Source organism: Canis lupus, chromosome 24 (assembly GCF_048164855.1).
Source record: "Canis lupus baileyi chromosome 24, mCanLup2.hap1, whole genome shotgun sequence".
In the NCBI taxonomy this organism is placed as follows: domain Eukaryota; kingdom Metazoa; phylum Chordata; class Mammalia; order Carnivora; family Canidae; genus Canis; species Canis lupus.
This window is the reverse complement of record NC_132861.1, coordinates 36,617,881-36,634,987: the sequence shown is the minus strand read 5'-3', so window position 1 is coordinate 36,634,987 and position 17,107 is coordinate 36,617,881. Positions and strand designations below refer to the sequence as shown.

Genomic DNA, 17,107 nt, shown 5'->3' with positions numbered 1-17,107 from the left:
TTCCTTCTCACAGCCTAACTTTTACATAATTGTTCTGTTTCTTTGCTTAACATTAAACTCCATACTATTGGATGAATTGATATAATTCACCTGACCATAACTTTCTGCCTATAACCTTTTTATTTTTGGATTGCTTTATTAGTATCAATTTTATAGGCTTTTTAAAAATTTATTTGAGGGAGAGCGTGAGCAAGCAAGAGAGAGCACCATCAGGGGGAGGAGCAGAGGGAGAGGGAAAGGGATGAGCAGGGAGCCCGTTTATTGTCCTATAACTTTTCAAAAGTCTCGATATTTACCTAGCCACCGGCAGCATCCTACTCTGTTGTTTCACCTCACTAACATTCAGTTTTGTATTTTTTTGAAATCTGTTTTGCTGTAATAGACAGCAATATAGCACCATCCATCTTTTAAGTTTGTTTGTTTTTTTTTTAAATTTTTATTTATTTATGATAGTCACATAGAGAGAGAGGGGCAGAGACACAGGCAGAGGGAGAAGCAGGCTCCATGCACCGGGAGCCCGACGTGGGATTCGATCCAGGGTCTCCCGGATCGTGCCCTGGGCCAAAGGCAGGCGCCAAACCGCTGTGTCACCCAGGGATCCCTAAGTTTGTTTTTTTAATTGAAGTATAGTTAACATACAATCTAGTAGTTTCAGGTGTGGACCATAGTGATTTGACGTTTATCTATGTTACACGGTGCTCAGCACGATAAGTGTATTCACCACCTGTCACCACACCAACTTATTATAGTAGCGTTGACTATGTTCCCCTTGCTGTACTTTTTTTAGAGGTTTCTATTACTACTTTATTTTTATTTAAATTCAATTTTTGCCAACATATAGTATAACACCTAGTGCTCATCACATCATGTGCCTGTTATGCTGTACTTTTCATCCCCCTGTCTTAATTTATAGCTGGAAGTTGGCACCCTCTTAATCCCCTTCACCTGTTTCGCCCATCCTCTTGCCCCCTTAAGTGTGTATTCCTAACAAACCAGAGAGTATTCTTTCATTTTTATTCTCTAATTTAGGTGGTATAGAAATAAACCCATCATGTTTGGTGTACTCCCCCCGCCCCTTTTAGTTGTAGTTTTTTTGTGTTTTCTTTTTAAGGCAAATTTTTTATTTTGGAGAATTTCCAATGTACAAAAGTGTAATAATAGTATAGGGGTGCCTGGCTGGCTCAGTCGGCAGAGCATGCAACTCTCGATCTCGGGGAGTTTGAATCCCACATTGAGTGTAGAGCTTACTTTAAAAAAAGGGGGGGATATAATAAATACCCATTCACTCATCAAGCAGTTTCATGAGTTATTAACTCATGCTGAGTCTTATTTCATCTATGCTCTTAGTGCAAATACCCCCTCCTTTGTTATTTTGAAGCAAATTCCAGATATCATTTAATTTGTGATCTAAGTATCTCTAAAAAGATAATTTTTATAGCATAATCACAGTTTTAATTTTTAAATTTAGTCAAACCTGTTGATTTGTCCTTTCATTTTTTTATTCTATGCTTTTTCTCAAAAGTTTGGCAGAGGTTTTAGAGAAGGGTGAAGAGTCAGAGGGGAGAGAAGGCTGTGTGGAGCTGAGGCTGCCAGGTCTGGTGCATCTGGTGGGGAAGTGAGAGGAGAGGATGGGTTTCTGAAGCCTCTCACTCACCTGCCTCTCCTTCTTGCAGGCTTATTTGTCACCATGAAGCTGCTACACCCAGCGGCCTTTAACTGCTTCCAGCTGATCCTGCTCAGTTTATGGAGTGCTGTTCCTGAAGCTCACGCTTTGTCCACGGGGACGCCAACCATCAATGCAGTCTCTTTCCTGCAGGACCTCCTGCATCGCTATGGGGAGGGTGACAGCCTCACTCTGCAGCAGCTGAAGGCCCTTCTCAACCACCTGGATGTGGGGGTAGGCCGGGACAATGTCACCCACACCCTGCACGGACAGAGGAACCTCTCAACGGTAAGGCTGTCAGGTCTGCTGAGCACTGTCTGCCCTCGGGGTGGGGGGGGGTCACAGTCCCATCAGGCATGAGTAGCCCAAGCAGCTTGGGACAGACGAGCCTTGATGGCAGAGCAGAGGGGCCAGCTCTTCCCTTTTAGTCTGGGTCCCCAGCAGCACCTCCTGTCCTTCCACGTGGCTGTTTTGGAGCCCTTACTGGAGGAAGCAGCCAGTGAGGCTCCTCAGTCCTCCACCGGCTTCCTCACAGCTGCAGTGGGATCACCTGGCCCCGCCAGCAAGCTGAGCATTTTTCACAGGGTTTATGCTCTACAAGGCCTCTCTGCAGTTGCAGGGGAGCCTCACAGTACCTCCAACAGAAGGCGGAAGGTCTTCATTATTTTTAAGGGAATTCCAGGGGTCCCACAGTTCCTGGTCCCAAGTCCTTGGCTTCTCGTTCTTTGTTCTTTCTTCCATGTCATCTTGGCTAATCATAGTCTGAGGCTATTTGTGGCAGCCAAATGTAAGTCAGCCAGCAGTGTCTTTATATATCTGCTCTGTTCCCGGGGTTGAGTGCTGCGAGAAATAGAGAAAAATGAGTCATGTCGAAGAGTTTGCTGTCAAGATGGAGAGCTTAACCAGCTGAGGACAAAGTTATCGGATAATAAACTGAAGTATTAGGGGCATCTGGGTGGCTCAGTTAGTTGAGCATCTATCTCTTGACTTTGCTCAGGTCATGATCTTGGGGTCATGGGAGGGGTTGTGGGATTGAGTCCAACTTTGGGCTCCACGCTTGGCAGGAAGTCTACTTGAGATTCTCCCTCTCCCTGCCCCTCCCCCATGCTTGCTCACTCTCATTCTCGTGCTCTCTCACTCTCATTCTCGTGCTCTCTCAAAATGAATAAATAAATCTTTTTTAAAAATGGAGTGTTAGGGGATCCCTGGATGGCTCGGCGGTTTAGCACCTGCCTTCGGCCCAGGGCATGATCCTGGAGTCCTGGGATCGAGTCCCATGTCGGGCTCCCTGCATGGAGCCTGCTTCTCCCTCTGCCTGTGTCTCTGCCTCTCTCTCTCTTTCTCTGTCATAAATAAATTAAATAAATAAGTTAGATGCTGTGAGTTGGACACTCTTCATAGGGCTCAGAAACGAGAGAGGGAGTGGGGTGTGTGTGCTATAGTAATCAAGGAAGGTCCGTGGGTTAGGTGTCCAGGGACTTTATCTTGAAGGACAACTTTTTGTAGAGGTAAGGGACCAGGTAGCCTGGACACAGAACCACAGGCTGGAGGTAATGTCAGAGTTGGGGAGGAGGCTGCCCGCATAGGCTCCTGCAGACTGACCCCAGAGGCCCTCCTGGCATGGCAGCAATGTCTTGAGGTCACTAGAGTCCAACCCTCTGCTCTGTGGGCCCAGAAGCTCTCACTTGTCAGCACATCCAGAGGGCTGTTAGAGACCCGTATTAAACCACCTCAGATAGATAAAGACTGATGTGTAAGTATATAAAGTATAATTAGAAGTAAAACTGCAGTGTTTCATGAGAACGGTATGTGAGAACCATTCCCTAACCACCTCCTAAGGGGACTGAGTGTTCATGTCCTGTACCAGCCCTTGCCTGCTCCACGGTAGAGTGAATCTTTATTTTTTCCTTCCTTCCTCCCCTAATCACTGTCAACACATTCTTCAGGCTGGGGTCAACACTACGTATATGGTCATGGAGACCTCCTTAGATGCCGGAGCTCAGTAGCTCTGGAGAAGTCTCTCAAATAGGCACTTTGATACAATAGCTCCTCAGGCTGTTGTGATGTGCGGGCAGATTTGGTATCTGGATGAAGCTATATCTTCAGGTATGCAAATAGAATCATGTTTTCCAAAAAACACACCCTGCTCACAAAGATTAGAAACCAGCTGTTCCCAGACCTCGTGGGCAGCCATGTTCTAGTGCGTGTGTGTCAGGTGTGTGACTTTCACTGGGTGACTGATGCCTGAGATTTTACTTCAAAGTTTTCCAAGTTTAGGGACTACCTTGCTCTCCTCCCATGAGATGAGTCTGCAGACTCCCCAGGATTGGGACAGGTCCCATCTTTGTTTTCCATGCTTGTAAGGCCGAGTCCGTGGCGACAAGGGGCGAGATATGAGTTTGGATCCTGAGAGACTTCCTGCTTCTCCCCTTTGCCTCAGTGCTTTAGCTCTGGAGACCTCTTTGCTGCCCACAACTTGAGCAACCAGTCACGGATCGGAAGGAACGAGTTCCAGGAGTTCTGTCCCACCATCCTCCAGCAGCTGGATTCCCGAGCCTGCTCCTCTGAGAACCAGGAAAACGAGGAGGATGAGCAGATAGAAGAGGGGAAGCCAAGTGCCATCGAAGGTGAGCTGGGGCAAGAAGGCAGGGGCCGGGGGCCATGCAGGTCTTCGCGTGGACTGCCGGGCTAATGGATGGTGCTGCTCGCGGCAGATCTGACCAGTGAGCAGCTCGTCCACACCTGGGGAGTGGATTAGAGGAATGACTACACTGGCATCTCCCGCGCTCACAAGATGCCCTGGCATATTGTTTGGACCCGGTGGTGTGGCTGTTGAACGTTCAGTACTGGCCTTTTGGACCAGCCACTTTTTCATTTTTGTAACTACAAGGGACTAATGCCTCCGTTTTTCAGTTTGGCTGCCCTTGGCCCCCACCTCCCTTCCCCCGCCCTGCCCAGTATCTCTGCTCCAGCCACAGCAGACTCACCGTGGCCATGAGCTTGTGTGACTTCACGGGCCTGCATCGCCCTGAAATTCTGCCTCGCTGGTGCCCGCGGCCCACCCCTTGGTGCCTAGCACGTGCTGCCTGCCTTGTGCTCATTGTTTCCTGCTGTCCATTTCCCTCCCGGTTTTTAAACTTTTCCTGTTGTTTTCACTTGCCTCTCCCATCTGACAGGTAAGCTGCTTTTGATAGCGACTCTGCTGTGCTGTTGGTAGGCTTCCCCACAGCATCCCGCCAGAGATGGACTCAACAAACACGTGCTGATGGGTTGGTGTTCTCTGTCTGCCCCGCTCGTAGCTGAACTGAGAACGGGCCTCCCCAGGCAGCAGGAACACCCCCACCCTCAGTAACGGAGGCCCCCATCTGTTCTTGTTCCTCCGCAGTGTGGGGCTTTGGCTTCCTCAGTGTTTCACTGATTAACCTGGCCTCTCTCCTGGGAGTCCTCGTCCTGCCGTGCACGGAGAAAGCATTTTTCAGCCGTGTGCTCACATACTTCATCGCCCTGTCCATTGGAACGCTGTTCTCTAACGCGCTCTTCCAGCTCATCCCAGAGGTGCAGTAGAACAGAAACTTGTGCGTCCTCTCTCCCTGGGGGCTGGCCACTGCGCCGCCCTGCTTCATGGCCCTGTCCCACCCCCTTGTCCTGAGGCACCTGGCAGCCACCACCTGGAAAATTCACTTCTCCCTCATATGAAGGGACACCAATATGTCTTCAAACTCTGGATCTCAAGGGCCTTCTTCTTGCTCCTGGGGCACCCAGGTTGGCCTGTGGCCTCTTCAGGTGATGTCAGATGCAAGGCACTCTGAATTTGCCCTCCCTGTCCGAGATCTCTCTGTCTCCTTTCCCTGGTCGCTGACTCTCTGAAACCCGGTTTGCAGGGCTCAGAAGGAGCGCTGCAGCTGGTGGTCACTGTCTGAGCCCTGGTCCTTTGTGCCGTCTCTGCTCTAAGTAGAGGCCCTGGCTGTTCTCCAGTGTGGCCACCCAGAGATCCCCCATATGGAAAGAGACGGAAGGAAAAGAGGCTACCAACTGATCAATAAAATTGGCTTCAAAAGCAAGTGATCCTTTTATTTTTTTATTTCAAGTAGGCCACAATTCAGAGCATAGAGAGCCAAACAGAACCAAAACTTTATTTAACAAAACAAAATTAAAATTCTGAGACAAAGAAAAGAGGCTCTCAGTCCTTTATACCTTGCATCTTGACTTTTTCCTGGGATAGGACTGACTTCCTGGTGCCCTTACTTGACTGTTTTGTAATATTTGTTAATTTTGCTTTTTAATTGTGACCAGTGAGGAGCTAAAAAAAAAAAGAAGAAGACCCAAGTTGATGGTCTGCCCATGTTGTCAGCTCTGGCAAGGCTGTGCCCATGTGGTCGGGGTGACTCTGTGGGCCGCCTTTGGGAACAGGGGCAGCCGCCTTTCATAAAAAGAGCCGGTGTCAGTGACTGCCCAGCTTATCCCAATCAAGACTCTTACCCAGAAGAGCTGCCAATAGGATTCCTGGGCCTTTCCTGGTTCTAAGTGAAGGAAGAAATCTGGCTTAAGAGGAACCATCTCATTGTTACCTCAAAATCCCACGTAAATCTAACAAACACTTGTCATGGGAGGCCTCATCTTGGGCTTTTCTTTTTTCAGCTCCAGACATTGAATTTATTAATTTTTTAAAGATTTGAAATAAAATACCGTTATTGCTTATTGAATGGAAATGTAATAATTGTACATTCTGTGCCCCTGTGGTTCACAGGGGCATGCATCTCATCCTGGCTCCATTTCATCCTACCTAGAGTGTGGGATGCTGGGAAATGACAGAGGAAATACTGTTTTGTGACAAGGTGATCTTGGAACTCTGCCCTGTATGTTGGAGCACTCTCAGAGCAAATGGCAACAAACTTGGGGAGAAAAAAAAAGAAACAAAACACAAACCCTGAGAAGTTAAGAGACTGAATTTGATGGGCATCAGGCTTTGCCTGTTCTCTCTCCCGCCGCCCTGCACCTCTGACCTGTTGTATCTTGCACAAAGCCGACCTAGTCCAGGTGGTACTGAATGGTCCGGATGTGAAAGCAAACACGGCAGCACCGTGAGCTCTCTTTGTCCCCTTGATCTTGTTTCCTATTAAAGAGAGCGCCCTCAAGTCCAAAGTCTGCCATGCGCTGCCTGGGGATAGGCCCGAGCACACCTCAGCACACCTCAGCTGTGTGACGAGGCGGCGCCCCACCCTGTAGCTACAGCAGCTGGCAGGTGCACCTCCAGGTGTCACTCGGGCCACCAGAAGCGGCAGCCACAGGGTTCCAAGGCCACCTTGAGTTCCTCCTCATTTCTCCTGAACTGATTGAAGGAAATTTCATCAGACCTGAATCACTAACAAATTTTCTGTTTCTCTCTCCCTCCCTACTTGTCTCTCTGATTTTTCTTTTTGTTTCCTTGTTAATATCCACCCAAACCTTCCTCATTGCCTCCCCATCCTTTCCACCCTGTGTTTCCCCTAAATGGTGGTTGCTGTGAAATGGGGCATTTGCCCTGCTCCCTGTCCCGGGTGGGGCTGGCTCTCCCCCAACGGCAGTGTGGGGATATGGTCTCCTCTGTGTGACCGTCATCTCCCTCTGCTCCCTCATGGGGGCCAGCGTGGTGCCCTTCATGAAGAAGACTTTTTACAAGAGGCTGCTGCTCTACTTCATAGCTCTGGCGATTGGAACCCTCTACTCCAACGCCCTCTTCCAGCTCATCCCCGAGGTATGACAAGCCAGGGCTTTCTCACACAGGAGCATGCCAGTCTCTGGGGGGGACTGCGGGGCACAGTGGGAGGACCCTCCACTTTGACGCAAGGCATAGGAGGTCCTTTCCTTTCGGAAGGTGAAGCTGAGATTGAATCTCGAGTTAGGAAAGACCACATAATGTAGGTTTGGGAGCTAAGTTGGATCCCAGCTCCACCTTTGACAAGTTCTTTGACCTTGGGTATGTTGCTGGACCTCTCTGGGCTTCTGTTTCCTCCTATACAAAACAGGGGAAATGATAGGATGGGCCTCACGATGACGTTGTGAGGGCTACGTGAGTTAATACTTGTAAGGCAACTGGGTGCCTGCTATGTACTCTCTAACTGCTGGGTGAGAAGATGCAGTGTAGTTAAGATTGCTTTATGGCTCCCAATTTGGAGCTTGTGGCACAAGCAGAGAAACCAACAGAATCCATAGGTCTCAGTAAAAAGATCAGTTCCCTGCAGTAGGTTGTTTTGGGGCAAAGGTAATCTGAATAAAGCAGCCTGGTTTTCACGTACATTAATGGCACCTTTGCCCCATTCCCTAGGTTACTGAGAAAATCTTCAGAGAACTTAGTCCCTGTGGGGTTTGGCAGGCAGCCGTGGAGAAGCTTTATCTGACTTGGTGCAGCGTCTGTGGTGGTGTGCGGGCGGCGTCTCCTTGTGGTGGTCTGACAGGCCTGGGCATAGCCAGAGTCTGGCACAAACATGACGCCGCCTGCTGCTTCTTAGAGCACCTTGTGTTTTCTAAGAGGTGGTTTTCTGTCTCCCTGATCGAATCTTAGATCAGCTAATGTCTAGAGATCTAGTAACATTTTACCCATTTAACGGATATGGAACAAGAGCACATATCCTAGAGGCCAGGTTTCATAACTCCTAAGGCCATGCCTTTGTGGAGAACTGTTAGTTGGCGGTTTCCACTCCACTCTTCTGAGATGCTGTGCCTCTCCTGGAAAGTCGGCCTCCATGTGCCGTTTCTACTCTACAACTTAACCTTTACATCTCTTAGGAAGCTACACAAGCAAGTGGAGATGCGTTTTTGCCCCTTTAAAACAGAAAGGAAAAACACTTAACCTTTTAAGCAGTCTAGTGTTCCTGGTACTTAGGATCACTTTCATCTTAGACCTATCCACATGAGAAGGTGGGTTTATTCAAGAGGCTTGTTTCCGGTCTGAAAATGGAGAGAGCCCTTCACTGGCCAGCTTCCCAAGACCTCACCACAAGTCAGGAGCGTCACTGAGCATGGAATTCTCCCGATTCCTATTCCAGTCCTCTTCCCAGTAGATTGCTTTTTTCCACCCCCATGGTCATTGAAGTTTCCAGAAATAACCCCAAACAACCCCCCCTTCCCTTCCCACTCCCCAAATTGGCATGTGCAGCAACACAGTTTGCTTTCTTGGCTTTGTGGTCACTGGGAGGTCTGTGGTCAGGAAGATGCCAAAATTCTTACTATTTAACTGGGGAATGGATTTCCCATTTTAGAAAGCGTAATTACACCATCACTCTTTGTTTATAAGCAGATCAGCGAGGGACATTAGATAACAATGAAAGTAAACACAAGTGTCTCCTTAAGGATGGAATTTGCAGGCAGATTGTGTCCTTGTAGCAGAAAACCAGGAAAAATGTAAACAGTCTTTTCTAAAAGTGGAAAACCATATCCAAGGGCTGTTCTTCCTGACAGTAAAATTCTAAAGAGGATCGGTCTTTTGCATCTGAAAATAAGCTAGAGAGAACCTAACAGGCATGGTGATGTGGCTTGAAGGAAAGTCAGGAGTTCGATTTTGCTGGGAAAGGAAGGAACTGGTAGGTAGCAGAGCTACCCCCACTGAGGACCACTCTTTCCAGTCCTAGAATAAGAAAGTGGTTAAGAGACAAGCGGGGACCTGTGAAGATTTTTTATTTTCTTAAACTCATTTTGTTTTCCTGGGTCCACAGGCTTTTGGTTTCAACCCTCTCGAAGATTATTATGTCTCCAAGTCTGCAGTGGTGTTTGGGGGCTTTTATCTTTTCTTTTTCACAGAGAAGATCTTGAAGATGCTTCTTAAGCAGAAAAATGAGGTGAGGCCCAATTTTTGGTTAAAAACAGTGCTCCTGGGCAGCCCCGGTGGCACAGCGGACTGGCGCCGCCTACAGCCTGGGGTGTGATCCTGGAGACCTGGGATCGAGTCCCATATCGGGCTCTCTGCATGGAGCCTGCTTCTCCCTCTGTCTTTGTCTCTGCCCCTCTCTCTGTGTTTATGAATAAATAAATAAAATCTTTAAAAAATAAAAACAGTGCTCCTGGGCAGCCCGGGTGGCTCAGCGGTCTGCCTTCAGCCCAGGGTGTGGTTCCTGGTCCAGGGATCGAGTCCCACATAGGACTCTCTGCATGGAGCCTGCTTCTCCCTCTGCCTGTGTCTCTGCCTCTCTTTCTGTGTGTGTCTCTCATGAATCAATAAATAAAATCTTTAAAAAATAAAAATAAAAACAAAAAAACCGTGCTCCTAGGCATGCATCCATCCTAGAAATGTTTGTATGTCTCAGTAGTCGTATTATCTTACAAGCACCAATGCAGTGAACTTACCTGCTGTGGACAGATTTCAGGAACAGATCTCCTATCTCACCTTACCAGGCAAGGATGTCCATGTCTGGCCTGTGTGTGTGCCTTTGCTAGGCAGCAGCAGTTTATTCCCTTGTCTCATTCAAAATTATTTCTTTAATGCACCTTTTGTACCTTTAGGAGGTGAGGGAGGTGCTTGATGTGTATAGTCATGGTGTAGGAAGTACCACTACAAAGAAACAGGATGATTACTGTAGTATAGCTCCGAAAAGGTATCTTTGGTGCCTGGCATGTGGATGTCCTCCAAATAGTTGCTGAATGGAATAAAATGAGCCATTGCAAAGGAGGAGCTATAAACTTTTCAAGCAAAGCCGCCTCACCGGAACAGGTGTTGGCTCTGAGGTCACAGCTTCGATTTCTGTCCTACACCAAGTCCTGCCTTCACCTGGGTTCAGCTTCCTATAACAACTTTCCTTTTCCTGTGTGTATTGCCTGCTTGTGTTTTCTCTGATGGTGGGAAGGAGGAGGTCTTCCCAGTGCTGGGAGCACCTATCCATAGTGAGTGCTCAGGAAGCTTTGTGGTTTTGGTGAGTGTCATGCTGATCCCTCCTGATGGCCCCTCCAGCATCATCATGGACATAGCCATTATGCCTCTGAGACACTTCCTTCCAAGAAGGACCAGGAGGAGGGGGTGACCGAGAAGCTGCAGAATGGGGATTTGGACCATATGATTCCTCAGCACTGCAGCAGTGAGCTGGATGGGAAGGCCCCCGTGATGGACGAGAAGGTCATCGTGGGCTCACTCTCTGTCCAGGTCAGTGGGCCGTCTGCTGTTGGGTGGGAGCCTTTAACTAGTAATGGCCTTGATGGCTCAGGCTTACCTTGAAGGACCATCCTCCACCTTTTGACCTGGGGGCCATGGGGATGGGCTCTGTTGTAGGACTTGCAGGCTTCCCAGAGTGCCTGCTACTGGCTCAAAGGCGTTCGCTACTCTGATATCGGCACTCTGGCCTGGATGATCACGCTGAGCGACGGCCTCCATAATTTCATTGATGGCCTGGCTATTGGTGCCTCCTTCACCGTGTCTGTTTTCCAAGGCATCAGTACCTCAGTGGCCATCCTCTGCGAGGAGTTCCCACATGAGCTAGGTAAGAATGCCTGCACTGTGCCATTCCCGTTGTACCTGCACTGCTGTGGTTGTTGGCACAGCACCCTTCTTATTTATTTGAGAGAGAGTGGCGGGTGGGGGGGGGGGGGGGCTAGAGGAAGAGGGAGAGAGAATCTTTTTTTTTTTTTTTTTTTTTTTGGGAGAGAGAATCTTAAGCCATCTCTACACTAAGCATGGAGGCTGACACAGGGCTTGATCCTGCAACCCAGAGATTAGCTGAGCCAAAATCAAGAGACACCTAACTGAGTGAGGCCCAGGTGCCCCAAAAATGATGGACATTTTTATAGAGGTGTTTGTTTCCCTGTGGCTCAGTTTCCTCACCTCTAAAATGGGGTTAATAATAATATTTCATAGATTTTTCATGAGGATTAAAGGAGCAAAAACAGTGAAAAGGACTTGCTTTGTGCCATGTGTATTCTAAGTGTACAGAGTAGGTTATCTTTCTCTCTCTCTCTCTCTCTCTCTCTTTATTTTTTTTCTCTCTCTCTCTTTTTAAGGTTATCTCTTACATCCTATCAATCTTACTAGGTTCAGATGTCTGTTAGAGGTCAGTGGGTGGAAGAAGTAGATGAGCCGGGAGTTAGGAAGTCCTTAGTTTTATCAGAGCAAGAATGTAAAAGGCCCAGACTTCAGAGGCTCAGAAACTCAAGGTCAGGTCCTGGCTTTGCCAATCTACTGGCTTGTGACTTCGGGCAAATTATTTAACTTCTCTCAGTGTCACTTTGGTTTTCTGAGAATACCATTCAGTGTAGTTGTGAGGAAAGAAGCTCCTATTTCACCATCCATCTAAAGAGCAGTGAGGTTCTTGCTAGTTGCTTATCTATGTTGAAAATCCTGTGTGTTATTTTCACCTCTAGGCTGGAAATGCATGGTTACTTTTGTAAATGGAGAAAGCTCCTAGATGTGAAGAGGAAAGGGTGCTTTGGACTTGTCATTGCAGTCTCAGGCCTGAGGCTGTCTTGATTTTTTTTTCCCCCCCAAGACATGATGCATAGCTGAAACAGTTTGTCCTCATCACGTTCTCTGTCTGTGACCTAGAGTAACTCTTCCCCACCTTTCCCTCTTGTCCCCCCTTAGGAGACTTTGTCATCCTGCTCAATGCCGGGATGAGTATCCAGCAGGCTCTCTTCTTCAACTTCCTTTCTGCTTGCTGCTGTTACGTGGGTCTGGCCTTTGGCATCCTGGCTGGCAGCCACTTCTCTGCCAACTGGATCTTTGCACTGGCTGGAGGAATGTTCTTGTATATTGCTCTGGCTGATATGGTAAGTCTTCCATAGTTCATGCCATGTAGGCACCATGGGAGGGACTGGGTTATTCACTGGGCAGGAGGCAGCCGAGAGGACATGAGTTTGTTTTTAGTAACAGCTTTGTTGAGGAATCACTCCTACCACACAATTCACCTACTTAAGGTCTACAGTTCAGTACTTTTAAAGAAGACATTGGATTTTAAAGGACAAAAAACTTACCAGCGTGTGTTATTAAAGAAAATGATTAACCTTAATCCCACACTCCTCCCTTAAATACTTAAGTATTACAGAATAAGTATGTACAGATAAACGAAGGGAAGGAAGGAAAAGAAATGAACATTGAATATATACTTTTATGTTCTGCTTTCCTTTTTTACTTCATGTATCCTAGACATTTTTTCCACGTTGCGTACCCTTTAGAAGCATATTCTATTCCATGGCAGTGTTATTTGGTGAGAGGATATACCTTTTCCAGAACTAGAATTGCTGGCTCAAGAAGGATGTATTGTGGTTGGAGGCTTTTGATGAGTGTCACTGCTTTCGGCGGTGACCGCCAACATTCGTGGTACTGTACCCACTAACGTTGGCGTGACCCTTTTAAGTGGCTTTAAGTCGGCTAATGAAATACCTGATTGGTTACATCTTTTGTAGATGGAGGTTGATTTCTTGTTGGCATGACATTCTCTGGCATGTTTGCATGACTTATTTCCCACATCCTTTGAAAATAATACTTTTGGTACAGTGATGAGAGTGCTGACCACCATGACCCCTCCTCACTCCCTGGAAACATTTTAAATTCCCTCCTCTCTTGTGGGGAGCCCCTCCCACGGTGAGGATATCCTTTTGCATTACTTGAATTAGGAGGTCTAGGAAGTCTGTTCATTGTCACCTGCTTTGCTGGCCAGCAGCCCAGGGCCTTGAGTCATAGCCATCTCATAGCTCCAAGCTCTGGCTCCTCGCACAGTTGCTGAATTTTCCAAAGAGGTGGCAGCAGCGTTTTAGTAACAAAAAGATCTTCTCGAGTGTTCTTCAAGTCCACAGCAAAAAGTTGACTTTTATCAAAGCAGTTCTTTTTAGCCAACATCTAAACCTATCCAGGGTTTCATGCACAGATACTTTTACCTCAGTAGTTGAAAAGTAGTAGTAGCCACCTTGGACCAAAGCTGATAAGGCTACTGCTGCTGGCGTTTTTTGTGAAGGACTTCTATGTAATATACATATATCTCATTTACATATTCTTTCCCTATAATATAACACTTGAATGATACATAACATACTCTAATACAGATATTCTTAGGATAGGTATAACGATGAGTCCGTCCATGTGATCCATCTCTCACTGAATTGTCCTGGACTCCCCAGGTTGGGAAAGGAACTCTAGCTCTCTTGTTTTTCTCCTTTCTCAGTTCCCTGAGATGAATGAGGTCTGCCAAGAGGATGAAAGGAATGGGAGCGTATTGATCCCCTTTGTCATCCAGAACCTGGGCCTCTTGACGGGTTTCACCATCATGCTCCTCCTCACTATGTATTCAGGACAGATCCAGATTGGGTAGGGCCCTGCCAGGAGCCGGCGGGATTGGAAGTTGGCTCTGGGCCGCCCAGTCCCTGGCCCAAGGACTCTGCACCCGCGACGCACCTCCGAAGTGGCAGTTGTATTAAAGACTGTGACACGGACTGTACTCCCGCATTCAGATGTCAGCTGTTTTTACACATGCTCTGTCCTAGGAATAAGCTGCCCTGGCAACCAGTGTCTAGGTAGTGCCTCTCTCCCCTCTCTCCCCCTTTCTCAGATTGACCCTGGAACCTTGAATGCAGCTTACTTAGCAGGCAAGCCTAACTTTTTTCTTTGGTTACCCTGGCCTCTTTCTCTTTGAACCAGCGCTGAGAGGTTTTGTACCATCGCCCTACAATGCAAAAATACCACCAGTGTTCATGACTTGGTTCATGGTAATGGGAGGCAAATCTGGGGTTTCAGGGCCCATGAATCTAAATGTGTGTCCTGGACCTCAAGATAACCCATTTTGAAGTAGATTCACCTATTTTTACAGAGAAAGGGTCCAGGGAACAAGAACCCCTCCTATTTTTTTCAAAGTCTGTCCAGTTGCCTGTTTTCTCAGAGAGAACTGAAAGTTGGAACACGTGTAGGGCAGGAGAGGAGCGTAAGAATCCTCATTGCGTGCGAGGTGGGTGGCTAGCAGTGATGGTTGTGCCCTGTCATGATGGTTACCTGTCCCCCTGGCATGCTGCAGCTGCGATCTCATGGCTGTACCGGTGAGCTCACATTCCCCACTGGTGGGCCGCTGCATGGGGCCAGTTGCCTGGACCACCTCCCCTTCTTTCACATTAACACTGACAGAATGGAAGGCCAAGAATGGAGACCTGCAAGATACCAGTTGGTTTTGCTATGATTTCCACCTCCCCTTCCTCCCCTCTCCCTTCTTCTGAGAGATTTTTATCTGCCTCCATAGAAGCACATTCTGAGCACACCCAGTCTTGTATTTGAGGGGAGACTGCACAAATTTCCCTCCCCTGGTCACCACTTCTGCTGCAAAGTGGCAATCCAATCACTTGCAGAATCGGGTGCAGATCATGCTCTTCTTAGACAAAGGTGATCAGAAATGGAATCGGTGCGGGCACAGTTTAGGATTTCGTAGATAAAAAAGTACGAGTCATGGAAGTCTAAGTTGGAAGATCCAAGTGCTCAGATGGGGCGCTGCAGATGCTTGCAGAACAGGAGCTTCCTGGTGATGCCACGAGTGGGTTTTAGGTTCCCCTTCATCCCTCACCCCAAGCAAGAAAGGGCGAATCCTAGACTGAACGGAACATGAATTGCTCTAACCCTCTTCAGAAGATGGATTGATAGGCTTGTCTGTGAGACTGTAGGCCAGCCCCAGGCACTGTGGAGCCGTCGCCTCAGAACTCTGGCTTCAGGGGGAGCTCATCTCCAGGTTCACTAGGTGAATTGATTTATTATTATCATATTGATAATGTGAGATTCTTAGCCACTTTGGGGAGCCAGTCTCCCCAGAAGCCTTTTTTAGTGGTGCCCACAGTTGCAGCCCAGGGGCTGTGCTCACTAACTGATTTGTGTGCATGACTCACAGGTGTGCTGCTCATGGCCCACACCTGTGAGCTTTTCTGTTCTTACACAGGAAGACTTTCCACAACACAATAATTAAAAGCCACATCTCTTTTGGTTTTTCCTCTTCTTGGGAAATGGCCCTCAAATCAGGAATAGTCTTGAAAAGAGTATGAGCGGGAACACTGCACTGCTGGCGATGCTTTATAAGTTTTTTTCCTTCTCTTGCCTGTTGACTTGGAGAGATTTGAGAAGGGGCTGAAGAAGAAGGAAAACTTGAGTTCTCATGATTCTAGAGTAAATATCAGGCCTGACTCCTGATAGGATTATGGTCCAATTTTACCAAAGAACCAATTCCTCGAATGTTGGAATCTAACTTTTTATATTATCATTGTTTTTATTATCGTTGTTGCTATTTTAAAAACGGTTCTTTGTCTTCTCTGTTTTATTTTTCTGTGTCTGACTTTGCTTTCAGGAGCTAGCAGCCAGTAACAAACTTTAAGACTTTACGGAGATTTTTCTTTCCCTAATTCACATTAATATATGAAATTTATAATTTTAGCATTCCCTATAGATCCGTCATTCCTTACAAATACCGATCTTCTTGGAGTAGAATACTAAGTTAGAGGTAGTGGGATCCTAGTTTTAGGAGAAGAGCTTGAACATGTAATTGGTATCAAATTTAAAAATCAAGTATGAAGTAGTAGGGTGCTTTCCCTTTTCATGCACATCTATATTAACTTAAGAATTTTTCCTTTCATAGACAGCTGCCTCAAAGAGAAATTCTCTTTAAACTGTAATTGGTCCAGAGACCAGTCCTGGCTGGAACTCAGGAGGGGTGGAGGCACGCAAATAGTACAATCGAGTCTGTGTTGCCATTGGCAGCAGATTTGCCTCGAGCATTGAAAATGTGGCAATTCCTTTTTGACTTTGAAGTATTGGATTTGCTGTTTTAAGCATTTGTACATATTAGAAGTCTGAAGAGTAGCAAGCTTTGAGAACCCCTGGCATTAGCACCTTTGACATCTTTCCCCAGGTGACCAGCTCCTAATGTCAACAAGGAAAGCCTGTATCATGAACAGGAGCGGTGACCCAGGAGCAGGCTTCTGCTGCTTTTACCCTTGCCCTGGCCAGCAGGTTGCCTTCTGTCCTCCCCCCTCCCAGAGGTGTTTAGGATCTTTTGTTTCTAGTGTCAACTCGGGCTTTTCCTCATAGGTTCTTTGCCCTGGGTTTAAAAGAGGAGGCGTCTCTGGGTGTCCTAAGACCTGTCTTTAGGAAGTCCCATTCCAAAGAGATGGTAGTATTCTGGAAATCTGCTTAAAAACAAGAAGCTGTCTGATTTTTGCAAAAGAGAGAGGTTAGGTTTTTATTCATCTTTTCTTTTACAGTTCTGCAGTTCCATCACAGTGTTTTTTTTCAATAACTCAGGTGTTAATGAGGATAAATTAGAAAAGAAAATAACTTATGTGGACTGTAAATGTTTTATTTGTAAGATTCTATAAATAAAAGCTATATTCTGTACTACTGAATCACAAGTGTGATCTTTTACAGTAAGGGAGACTGGGGGACACAAGGTGGCGATAGTGTCACACCAATGTCTAAAGCTTTGTGTGCCAATCCCGCTTCTATTTGCAAAGGGGATTTTAGACAGAAAG

The 17,107-nt window shown here is 47.0% G+C and overlaps 1 protein-coding gene across 6 annotated transcripts in view; it reads left to right on the top strand.

Annotated features, from left to right (window-relative positions):
• Positions 1 to 16,981, top strand: part of SLC39A14 (solute carrier family 39 member 14) — a 47,025-nt gene extending 30,044 nt beyond the window's left edge. For 5 of the 6 annotated variants that reach the window (XM_072796328.1, XM_072796326.1, XM_072796327.1 and 2 more), the window contains 8 exons: positions 1,674 to 1,951; positions 4,104 to 4,290; positions 7,228 to 7,397; positions 9,355 to 9,477; positions 10,584 to 10,772; positions 10,899 to 11,106; positions 12,204 to 12,388; positions 13,780 to 16,981. In XM_072796328.1, the coding sequence (XP_072652429.1) occupies positions 1,688 to 1,951; positions 4,104 to 4,290; positions 7,228 to 7,397; positions 9,355 to 9,477; positions 10,584 to 10,772; positions 10,899 to 11,106; positions 12,204 to 12,388; positions 13,780 to 13,926 (1,473 nt within the window). In that variant the 5' untranslated portion in view covers positions 1,674 to 1,687 and the 3' untranslated portion in view covers positions 13,927 to 16,981. Of the gene's footprint in view, positions 1 to 1,673; positions 1,952 to 4,103; positions 4,291 to 5,048; positions 5,219 to 7,227; positions 7,398 to 9,354; positions 9,478 to 10,583; positions 10,773 to 10,898; positions 11,107 to 12,203; positions 12,389 to 13,779 lie in introns of all 6 variants that reach the window. The other variant, XM_072796324.1, reaches the window with a different exon arrangement.
• Positions 16,982 to 17,107: the final 126 nt, after the last annotated feature.